Below are 20,564 nucleotides of genomic sequence, written 5' to 3' on the forward strand. Positions count from 1 at the left end.
CAAGTACACGTCAAGATACAACGGTTTAGTGTGGACCATTTTCATGCAAGATACAACATTTTTTGCAAAATTTGCAAATATTGCACAACTGAATGTTCCTGTAAGCATATGCTTACCTTTAGAACACTTACTTTTAGGCAATAAAGCTATGAATACAACAATTTTGTGATCATACTTATGTCTAATTTGTATCCTTTTGCGCGAAATGGTAGTTTAAAACATCACTTTACTTGTAATTCGTTTATCAGAAAAAATGATGTATTGGCTAATTTCAAACAGAAGTAACTCAGCAACGCGATCAAAACAAATCAAACACTTTCAGTCTTTGGCTGTGCTCTGTGGTCATAATGAGTTGATGTGGCTGGCAGCCAAAGGCTCCCTTGCGTGCCAGCTTCTCGAACACGTTGTAGCGCGTCCTTCGCAGTTCAGCTCTTAGCTGCGAGCAAGGATGATTAGCCCCCCAAAAAACTATTATTTCTGCCCAGAAGCAGTTCCAAGAAATTGGGGCCTGGTCTAAAACAAGAAAGCTCATAATTTTGTCTCTTGCTTGGTCTCCTTTCTTCTCAGGTTCTTTGACACAACTCCAATCGGCCGAGTCTTGAATCGCTTCTCATCAGACACTGCTACAATCGATCAGGTAATGCTCCCAACTCTCTGATTCTGCAGAAAGTTTCCTGAAAGTCTTTCCATGTTCTAATGAACAAATTTAAAAGTCTCCCTGATTCATGATGTAAACTTTTTCACTATTACGTTGAATGTAATTCTAAATATTGCCTGCAATATGTTGTACAAATTGTAGAAATTTTAAAAGCTCTCTGATTATGAAAACTGTTTCCCTGTTATGTTGAATGTCATTTTAAATATCTCCCTGATGATGTACAAAATCTCCTAGATTGCAATATTGCAATAATGCACTATTGCCTATTATTAGAGGTGTTAAATTTGCATCGGGGATAAAGAATAACTTTGGTTTTACCCATACACCATAGTCCTTTGAACAAAATATCTCAGGCATATTACTCAGGTGGGATTCGACCCCACGGCTGCTCTAGAATTGCAAGGGTTGTGGGTTTGAATCCCACCCGAGTAACATGCCTGTGATATTTTTTCACAGGACTTGGGGGAAAGTACTGAGTATATACAATGCTAACACACATTGGTGTATGGGTTAAAAACCGAAATTGTTTGCTAATATTATAAGCTTTTTGCTTGAAAGTATTTGATTTATTCTCCTTCTCTCCAGAGGCTCGGGGCGACCCTGGGTGGCTTCTTGCGTTTCACAGTCAACTGCCTCTCTGCCATCCTGGTCAACGCTATCGTCACATGGTACTTCATTATTGCCTTGATCCCTGTCTTCTTTCTGTACCTCCTGCTTATGAAAGTCTTCATCACTACGTCAAGGTAAATAATAACCTAATAAGAAAACAATAACAACATATAGGATTTTATGCATTGCATGGTGATGTATCAACATGTATTTGGTTTGCGGTAACAACATGTGTTTATGTACTTGCCAGGTAGAGTTTGTTCTTAAGAGAACTGTCTTTCTATATTCTACTACCACAGTCTCCTGACGATGACTTGTCGAAACGTTGAGACCAATTCAAGAACTGTGCAGTTCTTTACAATCCTATAAGCTAAAGTAGTAGTTCCACTCAATGTTCTATACCTTCCGCCTGGGGTAGTAGTTAAAAAGCAGGACAGTTCTTTTCAGAACTGAGACGTCTCCTGAACAATCCGATTAATCTAGTAGAATATAGAAAGACAGTTCTGGCAAGCTGATACGCACGTGGTGTTACCGCACAAAACCGTAGTCTTACCGTGGTGTGACAGGACACACCCCTGTGGAGCTCCTGTATTGGTGTACTGAATGGATGAAATGGTGGAATTAACTTTGACCTGCTGGCCTTGACTTAAAGGGAAGGTACACGTTTGGTAATTACTCAAAACAAATATTAACTTAAAAACTGGCTTGGTAACGAGCATTGCAGAGCTGTTGATAATATAAAACATTGTGAGAAACAGCTCCCTCTACAGTAGCATAGATTTTGAGAAAGAGGTAATTTCTCACTAAAATAATGAAAGTCTTTTATTCCTATCTGAAAGCACACATCTTCGTCCAACAAGGGTGTTTTTTCTTTCACCATTTTCTCCCAACTCCGATGACCAATTGAGCTCAAATTTTCTCAGGTTTGTTGTTTAATGCATATATTGAGATACACCAAGTGAGAACACTGGTCTTTGACAATTACCAATAGTGTACCTTCCCATGCGATAATAGTAGGATTGACCTTTAAGTTGATAAACTTTGTAACAAGCAGATGTGGCTGGATGGCATTGGTAGCGCTGGAGAAATCAAAAACAAAAATTTAACGTATGTTCCTGCTTGCTCCAGATGCTCATAAATTGTTTTGCTTGAACGCATCACATATGCTTGGTTTGACGGTATTTGGCCATGATGTTTCGCATCTGATAATCTGTTACTGGTCTGTGTTTATCCCTGCAGAGATATTCAACGCTTAGACAGCATCAGTAAGTCTCCAGTCTACGCTCATTTCTCTGAATCACTTGGAGGGTTGTCAACCATCAGGGCTTATAAGTAAGTTAGTCTTAGTTAAAGGCACTGGACTCTTTTAGTAAAGTACTCAAAATACTTTGGAGCAATGGAGAGCTGTTGGTGGTATAAAACTATTGTGAGAAATGGCTTCCTCTGAAGTAATGCAGTTTTTTAGGAAGAGCTAATTTCTCACTCAAATATTAAAAGGCATCCAAAAGCACACAAATTTGTGCAGCAAGGGTGTTTTCTTTCATTATTCTCTTCGCTGACCAATTGAGTCCAAAATTTCACAGATTTGTTATTTTATGAATGTTGGAATACACCAAGTGAGAAGACTAGTCTTACCAAAGGTGTCCAGTGCCTTTAAAGAACCTTATAATTAGGTATGATCCCCTGTAGTTATCTGTGAATCTATGAGTGTGGGTTCGAATCCCGGTCGTGACACTTGTGTCCTTGAGCAAGATACTTTGCTATAATTGCTTCTCTGGGTATTTGCGAGGGTAGAGGGTAGAGGTTGATGTTGTGTATGAAAAAGCCACAAGCGCCTTACAGGCAGTTCAGGGCTGTAGACTCCCAAGGGAGCTGAGAAACATTACAGGGATGTTATTGGCCCCATGACCAGGGCACTAGTGTAAAGAGCATTGATACAGTTATTGTGAAATGTGCTATATAAGAATTTGTTATTATTATTATTATTTTGAGTAATATACATTGGTCAAGCTTGTGCAAGGACCGATGGTTGACTAGTGGTTTACTAGTGACAAACATTAAGCAAGCGTGTAGAGGTTGAAGTGCAAAAGACTCATCGGCGGCTCACGTGTGTTATCATTTTCTGATAACTGGTGATAATAATATCAAAGTCTTATACAGCGCACGTATCTACCAACAGGTACTCAAGGCGCCGAGTCTCTACATTTATACAGAAAGATAGGTTATTAAAGTTCTGAGTTCTGAGACCCAATATGTAGCACCTTCTAAGGGTTCTACGGTGCATTCAGCAGCAACAGCCAGGAACACCTGGGCAAACCCCGTCTCTTTTCGATTAGTGCACTGGGTTCTTTTACGTGCATTAAACAACACACGGGACCAACGGCTTTACGTCCCATCCACTCTCTGGCCCTCTCTGCACTGTGCTATGAAATCGGCTATTGATAACCAGCGATGCAACATCCCTGGTAAGCTGGTTCTGAATATTTGAATAGCGTAGTCCAACTATCGTCGACTAGACGGAGTTCGGGCTTACTTAGTCAAATTATAGTCAACAATAGTTGTTGCCCAAAGTAGGCCAATAATCGCACCAGACTTGTCCCCTTTCTTTATCTGTGAGTGTATAATTTTCAGCAAAAGTATGGTCTACATTAATCAGTTTTGCTGTTTTTTTTGTTCTTCCTGTCAGGCAACATCGGCGCTTCCAAAAGGCCTTAATCAAGAAGATCGAATGTAGTAACCTGACTTTCCTCTACCTGAACACAGGCAACAGATGGTTAGGGAGCAGACTGGTAAGTGCAGCGTCTGATACAATAACCACAAACCTTAAAAGTTTTAAAACTTCAAAGTTTTCAGGAGCAGCGAGTTCCTCATCCCAAATGCTGTCATGGCTGCCATAAGCCTTAGCCATTTTCAAAATTGCTTGATTCTGTTGTGAAGGCCATGGCCATGACACACAAGGCAATTAACAGGCAACCAGTTCTAGGCTACATGTATCAAGGCAAAGATTCATATTTTAGGTGTTTTTTTACATTTGTTGTTTTTGCTTATTTGTAATTGTATCTTTCTCTCTTTGTAATTGTTCTCTTTATGAGCTTACAGGCTTTTTGAATGAGGCGCTTTACAAAATGTCTTTGTTATTATTATTTTTACTTTTTTCCTAGGGAAAGTGAGTTCATTTTTCGTGTGCTGCCGCAGCGTTCCTTCTGCATATAGTGCTGTTGATTGGTTGCCAACAAGTTGGCAGAAAATGTTGCCCTGCGTCACATGGCGTTTTCTTTTAAACCGCAAAGTTTCAAATCGAATGTCTTTTTTTTCTAGGTGAATTTACTAGCCTGGTATTTTTATTCTTGTATATAAAAATAATTATAACTATGTTTGTAGTATTTTTGTTTGATGAACTTAAGAGTGAAATACCTAATATTGTGCTTTGTGTGTATAAACAATATTAGTGACTTAATTATCTTTGAACATTTGCTCTCTTGTAGAATGTTAATATTTTTTTATATATATTTTTTTTAGTATCTTCATATTTAAAAAAAGTTATTGCTATTGTGCAGTGTATTTTTATTCACTCTTTAATTTAATATTTGTAAGTACTTTTAGATGAAACATTTTTATTTGTAAAGTGCTTGATCCTTTGGAGAGGAGCTATATGAATGTTGAATAAAAATAATAATAATAATAGTAATTTGTGCCACATATTTAACTATCCTTATAAAGGCTTTGAGAAAGACTCTGCTAGGGTAAAACCTTAGGCCATTTTAAAACTATATATTTTGCATTTAACTATCCATAATTCTTATCATACACACAGGATATGATTGGAGCTACCATCGTGTTGCTGGCCGGCCTAGCTACAATGATCTCTGCCTTGACCCATAACTTGCAGCCCAGTCTCGTTGGCATTTAACTATCCATAATTCTTATCATACACACAGGATATGATTGGAGCTACCATCGTGTTGCTGGCCGGCCTAGCTACAATGATCTCTGCCTTGACCCATAACTTGCAGCCCAGTCTCGTCGGCCTTGCAATAACCTACGCTCTTAGTGTAAGTCTGAGTTTCCAACATTTTATTTTGATCTCGTCATCAAAATGTTTAATTACTTAGTCAGTTTCTCTTGTGGTAATTGTAATTTGAATTGTAAACACTGTCCATTTCCTTGGGGTATAATTGATTGGTTCTTTCTTGGGATCTCTTTGTGAAACCCACAATTTGTTGAAACTTGTCCTGGTTAAAGGTAGGGTCATAGCACTGCAGTTGTTGATATTATAAACTACTTGATGATTTTTTACCCTAAGTCATTTGAACCAAAAGTTTGGTGTCCATTTGCAAATGCTGCGGCCAAAGATGCGTTTGGTACCAGTTGTCACCTAAATGTGGATGGATTCCATGTTCCTTTCGAAATAATGTGACATTTGAAATAAACAAATTCTCAGCAAGTAGACCTGTATTCAGCTTAATCTTTCTCTTTTCAACCTCTCTTTCATTATTTTGCCTATAAATAAGTATTTTGTTGACAAAACCAATCTTTAAACCTTCCTTTAAAGGCAAAGTATACCTTTGGTTTTAGGAACCGTTTGATTGTATTAATCATGCATAAATGTAGATATACGTAATAAAACTGAAATGTGAACATTTCATTTCAAAAGGTGGTTGTATTTTTTAGATATCGCCAAAAATCTTTATACGAATTTGTCCACACAGGAATAATTATTTCTAATAGGAATACACAATGTAACACGTTCTAATTTAAATTTTGGGGCATACAAAAATAAATCTGTTTACATAAACATATTGCTCAGAAGTGAAATGTTTATTATAATTCTTTATACTGTCAATGGGAGACTTTTGGACACTAGGTGGCAGCAGACAAACCAGGTAAATGTCCATTGTTTACGTAGCTCTGAGCTTGTGCATATTTTTTAAGAACAATGGACTACCTGGTTAGTCTGCTGCCACCTATTGTCCAAAAAGTCTCCCATATTTGCTCTAAGCTAGTCTAACCAAAGGTTTTTATTGCCAATAATTGTAAGAGTGATTACCAAACCTATACCTTCCCATCAACCGAATGAAAATTTGTTACTTTTTTTCTGTAGATATCAAGTCAGTTGAACTGGGTGATTCGTCTGTCCGCTGATCTAGAGATGCAGATGAATGCAATGGAGAGAGTAGAGTATTATAAATCTATTGAGACAGAGAATTATGACGGTGAGTTTCTGTCCAGAACCTCTTACTTTAAGCTTTTTGTTCTCTGGAATGTTGAACTTGGTGATTCGTTTGTCCGCTGATCTAGAGATGCAGATGAATGCAATGGCGAGAGTAGAGTATTATAAATCTATTGAGACAGAGAGTTATGACGGTGAGTTTCTGTCCAAAACCTCTTACTTTAAGCTATTTGTTCTCTGGAATGTTGAACTGGGTGATTCGTATGTCCGCTGATCTAGAGATGCAGATGAATGCAATGGCGAGAGTAGAGTATTATAAATCTATTGAGACAGAGAGTTATGACGGTAGGTGACGCCTGTGTGCTTCAAATAATGCTGAAACCAGTGGTTCTTTTTATCAAAGCAATGCAGTAACAAGAGGCGAAAGGCACTGGACACGTTTGGTAATTGTCAAAGACCAGTATTCTCACATTGTGTATATCAACATATACATAAAATAACAAACCTGTGAAAATTTGGGCTCAATTGGTCATTGCAGTTGCAAGAAAAAAAAAAATAAAAACACCCTTGTTTTACCAATTAATTGTGTGCTTCAGGTCTGAAGTTAGAAATTCCCTTGTTCTCAAAAACTGTTATTTTAGTAAGAGCCGTTTCTCACAAAGTGTTTCTATCAACAGCTCTCCTATGCTCATTACCAAGTATTTATGCTAACAATTATTTTTGAGTAATAGATGTTAAAATAGATGTTTTTGAGTAGTTACCAATAGTGTCCAGTGCCTTTAATCTATTTGGGGTTTATATCGTTCGATATTTATTTTGTGAAAAGAGGTGAGTACATTTCCCCATTTTTTCATTTCATAGGTATCGTGGATCCCGGTCCTGATTGGCCAGATAAGGGTGAGATCGTATACAACGGTGTCTCGGCACGCTACGCTTCGGACCTGGACCCTGTCCTCCATGATATCGATATTCGGTTCCAACCCGGGGAAAAGGTAGGATTCAGGGATTCACTGGGTGAAGCGGGACAATTGATTGGATTTCTAACCCTTTAAACAATATGTAGATTGTGTTATTGTTTATTTCTATAATTGCGTGTCAGTTTTCACTCTTTTTTTTTGCTGATTTTAAACTTATTTGTATACCTCGTTGCTTTTCTGTTTATCGATAAAGGGTATTTGTTTTTAAATGTTTCTTTGTATTAAGTGCCATACAGCATTGCTGTTGATGGATTTGACGCTATATAAATTGTTACTATTATTATTATTATTATTATTAACAAAACTCATTTCTTATATAGCACACATCCTAGTAACTAGGTAAAGGCACTTGCCCGTTACATTACATTTTTTACAAAACCTGCCACACAGAGTCTGGAGGTACAATTCATAATTTGCAAAAGTGATATATTTGTTGGTATTCTGTTCGCACTTGTGTGATATTATAACCAATTTTATTACCCTACATTTTAAGCAGGTTCCAGCATCTGTTTTTTGGTCATTTGTGAATGGCTGGCCCCTCTCAAAGCTTGTCCAGATCACTGGCAAGGTGCTTTGCAAATACTACTTTGAAACTTTCTTAGAACACATTTTGTTATTTACAGATTGGTATTTGTGGTCGGACTGGCAGCGGTAAATCCTCCCTTACTCTGACTCTCTTCAGGATCATTCAGACATTCAAAGGTATATATATATATCAACAATTCTTTTACTCAAAATTAGTGTGACTTATGACTAAAGACTTGTGCTGTTTAATGAAAATGGATCATTTGTTAATAACTCATTGACCCTTTCTTTACTATAGGCAACTTCAGGCGACTGCACTCGTGGCAACCCCTCGTGGCAACTTTAGTTGACTCTACTCATAGTCATACCCACCTCTTATAAATTTTTAAATATAGGATTGCTATATTTATCAATATTTGACTCATATATTAACTTTGTGTGATCTATGTCTTCAGTATATATAGTAATTTATCTACTTTGGCAATATTTTCAGGGTGATCCTCAAAAAGTCTTCACTGGGAAATATTTTTATTGGTTGGTATAGTTTTTTAAATTGTTTTGTTATTATCATCATAGGGAGGATCATGGTGGATGGTATGAACATTGCTCATCTACCGTTAGGAGAAGTCAGACGTCGCTTTGCTATCATCCCACAGGACCCTGTACTCTTCACTGGTACAATCAGGTATGTCTGGGATGTCCAGTGTACTGTAGCAGAGCCACTTGAATGATGGTTCGAATCCCTGCCTGCCCCAGACCATGAGCAACCAATGGATCATTCAATAAAAAGGCAGTATTTTTGCAAGAAGACAGGTTGCTTTATGGGGTAACAAAGTCACCAGAATGAGGGTTTAAATCCCTTCCTGCCTGGGCCCATTTTCATAGAGCTGCTAATCACAAACATTTTCTGAACATGAAATTTCCTCCTTGATAAAATCCTTGATTACCAACAAAATCTTCATTTGTTGCATATTGCTTGATACTGGTATTCAGATGTTTGCTTTTCCTGAAAAGCATGTGGAAATTTGCTTGGTAATCCTGTTTTTATCAAGGAAGAAATTTGAATGCTAAGCAAAAGGTTGTGGTTAGCATCTCTATGAAACATTAGATCATTCTTAAAAGGCAATATTTCTGTGCATTAGACTTCTGTTAACCTGGTTGGAGAAGAGTTAGGATCTACACTACAACCTCTTTCTCACCGAAGGTCTGTAGCCAGCCTCTGTTGGTTTTACAGATATTTCCATGGTAATTGTTCCACCAGTCTATCCAACCTTGTTCCTCCTGTCAGGGTGTTTGAGCGCGAGACCAGGCTTTCTGCTTGTTCTCATCCTTATACTGTGGCTGTGCCGAGATGTAGAACAAAGAGCTACTCCAGTAGCTTTTTCCCTCGTACTGCATCTCTTTGGAACTCCTTGCCTGGTGCATGTTTCCCTTCATCCTATGATCTTCCATCTTTTAAGAGGAATATCAATTCCTACCTTCAGCTCCACTGAGTTACTACATTTCTATGTTTTCTTCCTTGTAGCCCTTAACCTAGAGTGGCTTTTAGCCTTGCTTTGGGCAAACTTCCATAAAAATTAAAAAAAACTTGTTTTCTCTTGTAGCAAAGTCACCAGAATGAGGGTTTGAATCCCTTCCTGCCAAACCATCTTCAATCGTTGGGTTATTCTTAAAAGAAAATATTTTTGTGCATAAGACAGCTTATTTTCTCTTGTAGCAGAGTCACCAGAATGAGGGTTCAAATCTCGTCCAAGCCAGCCATCATCGACCATTGTATCATTTAAAAAAAAGTAATGTTTCTGTGCAGAAGTAAGCTTATTTTCTCTTGTAGCAGAGTCACCAGAATGAGGGTTCGAATCTCGTCCAAGCCAGCCATCATTGACCATTGTATCATTTAAAAAAAAGTAATGTTTCTGTGCAGAAGTAAGCTTATTTTCTCTTGTAGCAGAGTCACCAGAATGAGGGTTCAAATCTCGTCCAAGCCAGCCATCATCGACCATTGTATCATTTAAAAAAAGTAATGTTTCTGTGCAGAAGTAAGCTTATTTTCTCTTGTAGCAGAGTCACCAGAATGAGGGTTCAAATCTCGTCCAAGCCAGCCATCATCGACCATTGTATCATTTAAAAAAAGTAATGTTTCTGTGCAGAAGTAAGCTTATTTTCTCTTGTAGCAGAGTCACCAGAATGAGGGTTCAAATCTCGTCCAAGCCAGCCATCATCGACCATTGTATCATTTAAAAAAAGTAATGTTTCTGTGCAGAAGTAAGCTTATTTTCTCTTGTAGCAGAGTCACCAGAATGAGGGTTCAAATCCCGTCCAAGCCAGCCATCATCGACCATTGTATCATTTAAAAAAAAGTAATGTTTCTGTGCAGAAGACAGCTTATTTTCTCTTGTAGCAGAGTCACCAGAATGAGGGTTCAAATCTCGTCCAAGCCAGCCATCATCGACCATTGTATCATTTAAAAAAAAGTAATGTTTCTGTGCAGAAGTAAGCTTGTTTTCTCTTGTAGCAGAGTCACCAGAATGAGGGTTCAAATCCCGTCCAAGCCAGCCATCATCAACCATTGGATCATTTTTAAAAAGTAATGTTTCTGTGCAGAAGACAGCTTATTTTCTCTTGTAGCAGAGTCACCAGAATGAGGGTTCGAATCCCCTCCAAGCCAGCCACGATCAAACATTACATCAAACATTCTTGAACTGCAATATTTCTGTGAGAAGGCAGCCTGTTCCTTCAGGAGTGGGGCGAATCGCCAAAGATTTTACTGTGCGCATTTTGTAAGCCTATAATAACATGTTTCAATTGATGCTTGTTGTCTTTTAAAGGTTTAATTTGGATGCGAGGGGTGAGCATGATGATGATGCATTATGGGAAGCTCTTGAGATCGCTCAGCTGAAAGGCGTTGTGTCGGATTTGGATCTCAAACTGGGTAAGAAAATAAGATCTTATAAGTCAAATGATAACCAGCCTGGAATTTTGTCAACATTTTGTGTATGTTTTTTTTGTATCAAGTTCTGATGGCTGGGTTCAATGCCTGACTATTTAATGTGTCCTTGTGCAAAGGTACTTCAACAAAATTGCCTCTCTTTTTTGTATAGATTAATAACAGCGCTTCTATAAATGAGATGTTTGCTTTTTGTAACAGATGCGATGGTGACTGAAGGAGGAGAGAATTTCAGCGTTGGTCAGAGGCAGCTCTTCTGCTTGGCTCGTGCCTTCTTGAGGAAGACTCGCATCCTTGTCATGGACGAGGCCACTGCATCCATCGACTTGGAAACGGTAGGTTTACGTCACAGGTTGTATGCCCCACCTGGGAGTTGAGAATTATTAAGGAATGATCCAAGTGAATAAATAAAATAACAAAATTCAAACCCCTGTAGGTAAAACTTTAATTTTGCTTAATTTTACAGGACGCTATTCTTCAAGACGTTGTGGCCCATGCCTTTAAGGAGAGGACAATCCTTACTATAGCGGTAAGTTACAGTGTAACCATAGACCTTTTCGCAAAGACCATTGCCCTCAGTGTTCAACTGTTGAATCCAACTTTGTGATTTACGTAATTCAAACTTAAAAGATTTTTGGGGTTGAACAAAGAATTGACTAGAGTGGGATTCGAACCAACGAGCTCCGGATTAACTTGCCGACGCTCTACCAACTGAGCTATCTAGCCCTTTATTGGTGGTGTCCCTATTTTTTCAATATCTTTGTTCGGGGTGCCAGTCAGAAGCCATGATCCCCTGGATGCCACTTCCCAGGCTGTATCGTAATTTGGGTGTGATCCCTGGCTACACGGCAGTTAACAGTTGTATGGCTTCTGACTGGCACCCCCGAACAAGGACACCGCCAATATAGGGCTAGCTAGCTCAGAGCCGGCACGTTAATCCGGAGGTCTTTGGTTCGAATCCCACTCTAGTCAATTCTTTGTTCATCCCCAAAAATTATTTCAAAATTTACCCAGTCAGATTGCCTTGTGGTTTATATTGAATATTGATATCATACTTAAAAGTTAACTTTGGGGTCGCGACCACCATTAGATTCACTCTTTGCCTTTTGTAGCTTAGAGCACGAGAGAGCACATAAATATTTTTCGCTCTGTATTTATTATTTTTTTTGTATGATGCATGGGATTGGCTCTGCAATACACTATTTATGTTGGAGGCATAAGTTCCTAGAATAGTCTGTGAGTTTTATCTTGTACTTGAACCCTCATTGAAATAATAATTTTTAGGGCTGGTATTTTGATCGGGTAATTGTAAATCTGTTTATTGCCAGCCTCGCGTGTGTGTGAAGCCAGCCTCGTGTTGTGCTGACCGTATGTGACCTTTCATTGACTGTGCATTGTGTAGTATTCAATTATTTGACTTCTTGTGTATTGGAGGTATAAAACCAGTACAGAGACCAGGGGTAATAATGTTGGAAGTGCTTACAGACACCTTCGGGTGTGAAAAAAACCCTGGTTATTACTGAAGATCATCTCATATTTAGACGTCATTGTATGGCTTATTTTGGCATTGATATGTATTTTGGTGAATGCTTGTCCTTTTTAATTAGAGAACCGGCCTCCTTCCCTTGTGTCTATCAAATGGTTTCATGCACAGGATTGAGTTTTGCAATTTTTCGCTATTTTATGATGCGTTATTTGCCGTGGATTAAAAACAGTACAGGAGATCACTTCGTATTGAGACGTCATTGTAGGGATTTTTTGGCATTGATTGTATTTTGGTTTAATCGGAACAATATCATAATTTTATTTTGATTGAATTTTGACAACTAGTTTTCTAGACCTAAGTTTACTTTGTCTTTCAGTATCTGTTTGTAAAACAAAGAGACCATTCTCAAAATCTAACTTTGGTTGATGTGATTTGATTTGATTTGATCTTAACAGCATCGTGTGCAGACTATCCTGGACTCTGATCACATCCTGGTGCTGAATGAGGGTCGGATAGCGGAGTACGACACCCCACAGAACCTTCTAGCTCAAGAGGACAGCATCTTTGCCTCCCTGGTCAAGGCTGGCAAATGAGAGTAGAAAAGAGTTTCATATTTGACCAAAACCTTGAAGGTGGGGGGGACTTCAAAAACTATCGCCATTGCTCGGGTCGTTATTTTTTAATATTCAAGATGATGGCAACATCTTGTGGTGTATTTTTGAGCTGCTTGTGTGTCAAAACTTACTGCCTGTAGAAGACAAAGTGTTGTTTGAAATGAGGCTTACACCTTTTGTTGTATTGTGAAGCGATTATAACTTAAGTTTTCTTCTATACAAGATGAATGACAAAAAGGCATGCCATTTTCAATTATCTTGGTAACCCACCTTTGTCATCACAATTAGGAGACTTTTTGTCAAAAATTTTTGTGTTTTTCTTGTGTAATACTTTAACTCTCATATACTTTTTTGTTTAATACTAATTCCCTTTGAGTGATTTACTAATATTCTTCCTAACTTCAAAAATATCCAGCGCCATACATTGTAGTTTAGGTTGTTTCCCTCCATGGGACAGACCTAGGGACCAATTTCATAGAGCTGATAAGCACACAAATTTGCTTAGCATGAAATGTCCTTGATAAAAACAGGATTACCAACCAAATTTCCATTTGTTGCATATTGCTTGTTACTGGTATTCAGCTGTTGTTTGCTTATCCTGAAAATCCATATTTGGTTGGTAATCCTGTTTTTATTAAGGCAAAAATTTCAAGCTAAGCAAATTTTTGTGCTTAGCAGCTCTACGAAATTGGGCCCTACTCCGCGGCAGGGAAGTTAATTACTCCCTCGTTCTACTACCTTCCGCCCATTAGTACAAAAGCTGGACAGTTCCTTTCAGAACTGCGAAGTCTCCTGAATTCCGTAAATCTACTGCGCGGTAGTAGAACATAATGCAAGACAAGCTCTCAAAAGAACCTAATCTGGCAAATAGACACACACATGGTGTTACCCCGAACCAAATAAGGGAATAAAAGGGTAGCCATGAGTTCTTACACGGCCGTTTAAAACCGGCAGGGTCGAATTGCAGTGTAATAAAAGCCTGAGCCAAAGACGAGGGCTTTTATCACACAGCAACGACCCTGCAAGGTTTTAATCGGACGTGTAAGAACGAGTCCCTACTCTCTTATTCCCATTCACAAATGCTCTTTCGTTACAAAAAGGTTAAAAAAATACAATTATGGACACTTTGACAGTTGGAAGTTTGAGGTTTGAAATATTTTGTTCAAAAAATTTGTGAAGAGTATGTTGCGCGTTGGTTGTGTGTATGGGGATATGCGCGCGCGCACTTAGGAATAGATTACACGCTGTTACATAGCTATGAATTGCGCGTTCCGCGTGATAATCTTGTGCGCCGACATGCGGAAGCCAGCCAGTTATAAACATTGGTCATTATCAACTGTTTAAACACCCCACGTGACGCGCCCTCCACCAATAGGAGTAAAGAAACTGTCTGGGGTATTTATGAATATATATTAAAGCGCTTTAAGTTGATTTTGTACAGTTAAAGAATTTGAAGTCTTTCAGCAAATTTAAATTTTGTGTAACACAATGTTTGCATAATTAATGGTAATAAAACAATTGTAATGAGGAGCAACAGTTTGGGATGGTTCTTTGTCCTTTTTTTTAGTCTTATAGTAAACGGAATGTTCCCCGTCGGGGCGATACGTCAGATTCAAAGTTTTGATTTTGTATGTAACGTTTCGTCGAGCGGTTTGGACTTATTTTAGACTAAGAAAGTTTGGGTTGCCTCTAAAACTTCAGCCGATAAGGGATCGTCCATAATCGTCAACCATGACTAGATCCACGAGTGGATGTTTTTAAATTCGTAGCTGCCGAGATCCAAACGAAACGCTCTTACTGTGTCACATGTACAGCTATACAATCTGGATTATTAAAATACGAAGAAAAAAAAATACACCCAAGTCCTGGTTATTCGTTTCGTAAGTCACACTTTAAAGTCACCTGGAAGTGGTATTTTGGCAAAATAGAGCTTTTGTCACTAAAATATGTGTTTTGATGAGTTGAATATGAATAAACAATTAACTAAGGTTTTGAATAATTAGTTTCCATGTTGTTTTCAAGTTTGAAAATAAGCCTGACTCGAGAGGGCGCTGTTCGTGACGTCAATCTAGGCGCGATGAATCGCATGCAGTGCCAACACAAGATAGTGACGCTTGGCGCAAGCTAAAAACATGCCCTTAAAGTTGAAACAATACCTGATTTTTCACGTTAGGCAGATCTCCTTTAGGTTCGTTACGTCTTTCAGGTACCTTCTTCGACTTCCCCACTAGCTGGAAAACTTGTTGGGATGGCCTCGTGTTTTAGAAAAGAACTTTTCTCTTCATGTCAAAATGTGTAGAGTATTCCGGATTCTCGAAGCCCGACGGCTGGAAGTGTTTGCTGCACAGTGGTGGAAAAGACGTCGGACCTGGCCACTTTGCAAACTGACCCCATCTTTAGTTGTTTTGCTGCATCCAGCAGCAATACACCTGGTCGACATTGCCGGAAAAATGCAAGAAAACCCCTTACTAGGACTTGAATGTACTTGCACGTACGTGTGTTCGATGTTCGATCGAGGCAAAGTCTGAGCATTGAGGAATAAATTAGTTTGTTTTCCTAATTTATTCCTCCATGGTCTGCCTCGATTGACGTCACAAAAGGGGTAGGCGGAGTCATCCCCCACACAACTTTGTTTATTTTGTTAAACATATAAATCGTTTAAAATAATTACTCAAAAAAATTATTTTATTGTTCAGAAACATTCACTGAAGAAAATAAACTCAATTTTAATGATTTTTCCAAAGCTGGTTCAAACAAAATTATCATCACTATAACATTTTTAAAAGCAAAAACTAAAATTACCGAGAATTACAGTAAGTTAATGTTATGTTTCAAATTAGAATGCTCTCCCTAGTATGTCCAATGGGACGTTGCGGTGACACTTGGCTTGCTCCATGCTTGGATAAAGCTTACGGATAATTATTGTGTTCTTCATTTTTCAGGGTGATCAGGGTCCGATATAAATTTATTGATCAGAAAATTATTGTTTGCCTGCTTAAACATTAAAGAGCGAGACAACATGGCCAAATTTCATAAAGCCTGTAAGCACAAAAACTTGTCAAGTATTGTCAGGTTTGCCAAGTACATTGATCCATGCTTAGTCAAGCGTAATGCACAGCCTTGAAAAAAATTGGGCCGAGTTGTACAAAATAATATTTTTTTTAGGCCGGTACTTTGTTTCAATGCGTAGCCTGTTACTACAAGCGTTATAAAAGTGTGCATTCTACAGTAGCCTACGTCCAAACTGAAATACGGAAAGAAGAAAACTCAAAGTAAATGGTGTTTGAAGCTTTGCATGAAATGGAGAATAAGAGAAACTATAATAAATATTAATAGTAAACTTGCGGGTACAACCATGGGTAAAAAAAAAAAAAAAAAAGAGCCACCACTCCTTCAAAAGAGTTTTTTACCCATGGTTGTACCCGCAAGTTTACTATTAATATTTACATTTTATAGTTGCTCTTAAAACTTATAGTGTTCTACATCTACATCTACATTTTGTATGTCGGTACTCATCAAAGCCTGTTGACATCTAGATTAGGAACGGTGTGTGGTGCTTCCAGCAGTGGACACTAACAATACAGATGTCCATTTACATACAGGAATATTTTTCCTCCACCTTTAACACACGGGACGGGAGAGCCTCTTCTGCCCCTTCTTGATTGTTGACCTCAGCAACCTTCAGGCCGTCCCCTTCACGGTGAAGGAGCATTATATATTGACGCCCTTCTTCAACCTTTGTGTCGGCACAGTCCCAGGACCCGCCAAAACCCTCCACTCCCTTCAACAGAAGAGGGAGCTCACTACCAGCACCATTGGTGTCCTTATAGACGCACATCACACTGAGGTCTGCAGTGTAGGGACCCCTGGCTCCATGGGGACCGGGGTAGACGGCATCGACGTAAGCAACGATGGCGAGATTGACCTCATCTAACTCGATCCGTTCCACGAGGCTCTTGGCGTGCCAGCCTTGGGGAGGCAAGCAGAATCCATAGGCGGTGCTTGTCAAAGTAGTGGCGATCAACACCAGAGAAACAATTGCGTTGGAGATCATTGTTGATTTATCGTTGACCACTGTGGCACCTGTTCATAGAGAAAAACAATGCAAAATAATGTTCTTTCAAAAAATGGAACCTGCCTGCGGCCGGACACCTTAGGTAATTGTCAAAGACCAGTATTCCCACTTGGTGTATCCAACATATGCTTTAAAAAAACTGTGAAAATTTGAACTCAATTGGTCGTCGAAGTTCGAGGGAACACGAAAACACCCGTGTCGCACGGTTGTGCGGCACCTGAATGTAGCCGAGCCCTGAATGTAGCCTAACCTAAATGCTACATTTAGGTCGGGCGACATTAGAAATGCAATCAACATTTGTGAGCGAAATAATATTGTGGAAAAATGTATAACAGGCGTCTCTATTTTGCCGTGCTTTGGATCTAGAAACTCTCTTTGGCCTACACGGCGTTTAACGTGGGGCCGAAAACGAACAGTTATCAAAAACAAACAAACTATTTAATCAAATTCTCCAATGTCAAAAAGAACATGCACGAAGTGTTTTTTTATTTGTTTACTGCCTCGCAAAACTTATGGCAATATCATATTACGTGATTGCGAAACAAAATCTGACGCGCATCTAACACCAACGTGAACGGATAATGATTATAAAAAAAAAACTATTCAATCAAATTCTCAAATGTAATAAAGAACATGCACAAAGTGTTTTTTTATTTGTTTTCTCGCAAAACTTATGGCAATATCATGCGTGTATACTGTTAACTGTGTGATTGCGAAACAAAAATCTGACGCGCATCTAACACCAACGTGAACGAATAATTATGGTTATCAAAGAAAAACTATTCAATCAAATTCTTCAATGTAAAAAAGAACATGCACAAAGTGTTTTTTAATTTGTTTTCTCGCAAAACTTTATGGCAATTTCACGTGTATACTGTTAACTGTGTGATTGCGAACAAAATCTAACGCACCAACGTGAGCGGATAATTATGGTTGAGCATCTGTGAATTTCCACAGCTCTGAACTAGTAAAAGAAGCCAAGACCAGAATGACATCAGCTGAAATTCTTGTTGAATGGATCTACTATACCATTTTAATTTAAATTCTAACAAACCCTCACGTTTCACAGTAAAAGTACGCGTGTGCATAAATGTATATTAGACCATGTTATGTAACCTTTGTACACTAAAAGTGTAAATTCCAGGGCCTTTCTGGTAGGCAAGATACACTGGTCACATTTAAGCTTTTTTTTTTTTTTTTTTTTTTGGTGTTAAAATTTCCATATAAATAAACCAGTTAGAAAAATAACAACAGCTGAAAAGGATTTATCTGAACCCCCTTAAATTTCTTCATGTGTACCGAAAAGATGATAAAAATTGCACTGAGGGCAACTTCCATACAAACAAAAACAAGATTTTATGGGTTTTTTCACTGAGCAGAGACAATTTGCCTGCAGGAAATCCAGGCTTTGTGGCTTTTTTGTAAACATGAAATGTTATGAAGTCATAGGTCGATTAGGTGGTCTATAAATAATTCTACACAGTTACGCGACGCAAAATACGAGTTTCTTAAAAAAAAAAAAAAAAAGGCTTGCTGCTAATTCGTGAACCTATAGTAGACTATCACACTGCAATAAACATTTTTTGTAGCCACACAAAATATATTTCGACACACGTATAGGCCTACTTACCACAAACGCTTTCCAGAGGAACCGATGATGTTGTCTGTGCAGATACAAACGGCAAAGCTGTTGTGTTATAGCAGAACAAATTTCCCCTATATTTATACTTTTTCAGAGTTATTTTTCAATCATAATCGATGTAATGAATACCTTTGGTCACTGACAGGTATTTGGGTTTTTTTCACCGGGGTTAAGGATTCACTTAGTGTTACGTAACGTGTATTTAATTACAACAACACAATTGTTTACAACATAGCCTTCGAAGTTAATTACAACACCTCAATGTTTGACAACTGGCCTTCAAATTTTCAAATAATTGTTTTAGCAAATTTGTTCTTGAATTTGAGATTCTCCATACGGAGTAGCCGATGGGGAAAAAGACATGGGCCTATTATTTGGGAAAATCATGACTAACAAGACTTTACTATCCTCTGCGCTGATGGGCAATCTTACCACTTAAGTTAATCGCACCCCACGCAGGGGCCGAATTCACGAAGAGCCAAGAATGATCTTAACTGCAAATTTATCGTAGCCTATTGCTAAAGTAAAGTGTGATGACACAATACAAAACACATGGTAAAACTGACAATTTGTATTGCGATGAATTTGACTGCTTTGTGCAATCGAGCCCACAGCTGGAACTTGCGTGTCTGGCACTGTAATGGGAAACATACTAATTATGAAAATGGATCTATGTTTGAAAATAATCCATTTCTAACTAAACCAGGCCTGCTTTCACATGTTTAACCCCTTAAGTACATAGAGAACTTTGACCTCGTTTCAAAATAGTCATCGGGACAGTGGAGAAAAAATAGAGGACGATACGCTTGGCTACTTGAGGCTTTTGTAACATCGAATTTCTGTGTGATGTGACACGTGGCACGATGCATGTTATGGTCGGATAAAATATTACAAATTAAAAGACACTGGACAACTTTGATAATTGTCAAAGGCCATTGTGTCACTTGTACCTAACATAAAATGCATAAAATAACAAACCTGTGAAAACTGGAACACAATTGGTCGTCGAAGTTGCGAGATAATAATGAACACCCTTGTCACACGAAGTTGTGTGCTTTCAGATGCTTGATTTCGAGACCTCAAAATCTAATCTGAGGTCTCGAAATCAAAATCAAATATTTTATTGGAAAATGACTTCGTTCTCTAAAACTACGTTACTTCAAAGAGAGCCGTTGCTCACAATGTTTAGTATAATTTTTTTTAAATAATTTTAAATTATGAATAATGTCGGCTATTTAACATCAAAAAGAAGTAAATTTGTAAAAAGACAATACACTGTAAACAAATTGGGTAAAACAATGCCCAACTAAGGGCGATTAGTCTACTCCTCCAACTTTTGGGCAAAATATTACCCATCAAAGATAGGCACTCTGATTGCCAAATAATTGAGTTATATTCTTATCAATAGTTGGGTTTATTTGGTAACCAATAGTTTGGTAACCCCCCCCCCACCCCGCCCCCATTTTCTGGGTATTTAACATCAATTACCCACTTGTTGGGCGATGATTTTATTCATGATCTAGTTAAAATGTTTAACCATTTTCGGTGTTATCCACACTCACAAAATTGTGAATGTATTTAACCCTTTGATTTACAGTTTCTCATGTGATACGTCATACAACCAGGCATAGAACATATCTTTTCCACGATGGCAAACGGTGGTGAACCTTGGCATCATAAAAATATAGATGGTACAGGTTAAGTGCACCCCTCCCCCTCCCAAATCGGATGATGATAAACAAAATTAGTGTGGACGGCTGTTGTCGCATGCAATTATGTCCTCGTTGCAATACTATCCGGAGGACATTATTGCACATGCAATAATGTTCGCCGGACGGTTTTGCATATGCAATCGTGTCCGCCC

The 20,564-nt window shown here is 38.4% G+C and overlaps 2 protein-coding genes across 2 annotated transcripts in view; one reads left to right on the plus strand and one right to left on the minus strand.

Annotated features, from left to right (window-relative positions):
• Positions 1-13,515, plus strand: part of LOC117305776 (ATP-binding cassette sub-family C member 8-like) — a 37,361-nt gene extending 23,846 nt beyond the window's left edge. Inside the window, exons 21-33 of the mRNA XM_033790655.1 lie at positions 568-637; positions 1,244-1,401; positions 2,507-2,599; positions 3,954-4,056; positions 5,206-5,319; positions 6,369-6,480; positions 7,299-7,429; positions 8,038-8,116; positions 8,516-8,624; positions 10,765-10,868; positions 11,085-11,218; positions 11,350-11,412; positions 12,825-13,515. Coding sequence (XP_033646546.1) covers positions 568-637; positions 1,244-1,401; positions 2,507-2,599; positions 3,954-4,056; positions 5,206-5,319; positions 6,369-6,480; positions 7,299-7,429; positions 8,038-8,116; positions 8,516-8,624; positions 10,765-10,868; positions 11,085-11,218; positions 11,350-11,412; positions 12,825-12,962 — 1,408 coding nt within the window. The 3' untranslated portion in view covers positions 12,963-13,515. The remainder of the gene's footprint in view (positions 1-567; positions 638-1,243; positions 1,402-2,506; positions 2,600-3,953; positions 4,057-5,205; positions 5,320-6,368; positions 6,481-7,298; positions 7,430-8,037; positions 8,117-8,515; positions 8,625-10,764; positions 10,869-11,084; positions 11,219-11,349; positions 11,413-12,824) is intronic.
• Positions 13,516-16,421: 2,906 nt separating this feature from the next.
• LOC117307456 lies at positions 16,422-18,739 on the minus strand. The gene is made up of 2 exons (XM_033792215.1): positions 18,689-18,739; positions 16,422-17,066 (listed from the first exon to the last, which is right to left on the minus strand). The coding sequence occupies exon 2, from the start codon at positions 17,035-17,037 to the stop codon at positions 16,576-16,578; it is 462 nt and encodes a 153-aa protein (XP_033648106.1). The 5' UTR covers positions 17,038-17,066; positions 18,689-18,739; the 3' UTR covers positions 16,422-16,575.
• Between the last annotated feature and the right edge of the window lie 1,825 nt (positions 18,740-20,564).

This window comes from Asterias rubens, chromosome 2, assembly GCF_902459465.1.
Source record: "Asterias rubens chromosome 2, eAstRub1.3, whole genome shotgun sequence".
Lineage (NCBI taxonomy): Eukaryota > Metazoa > Echinodermata > Asteroidea > Forcipulatida > Asteriidae > Asterias > Asterias rubens.

What these genes read in the sequence shown, in the direction of transcription:
- LOC117307456 (XM_033792215.1), bottom strand. Translation starts at nt 17,037, where the DNA reads ATGATCTCCAACGCAATTGTTTCTCTGGTGTTGATCGCCACTACTTTG.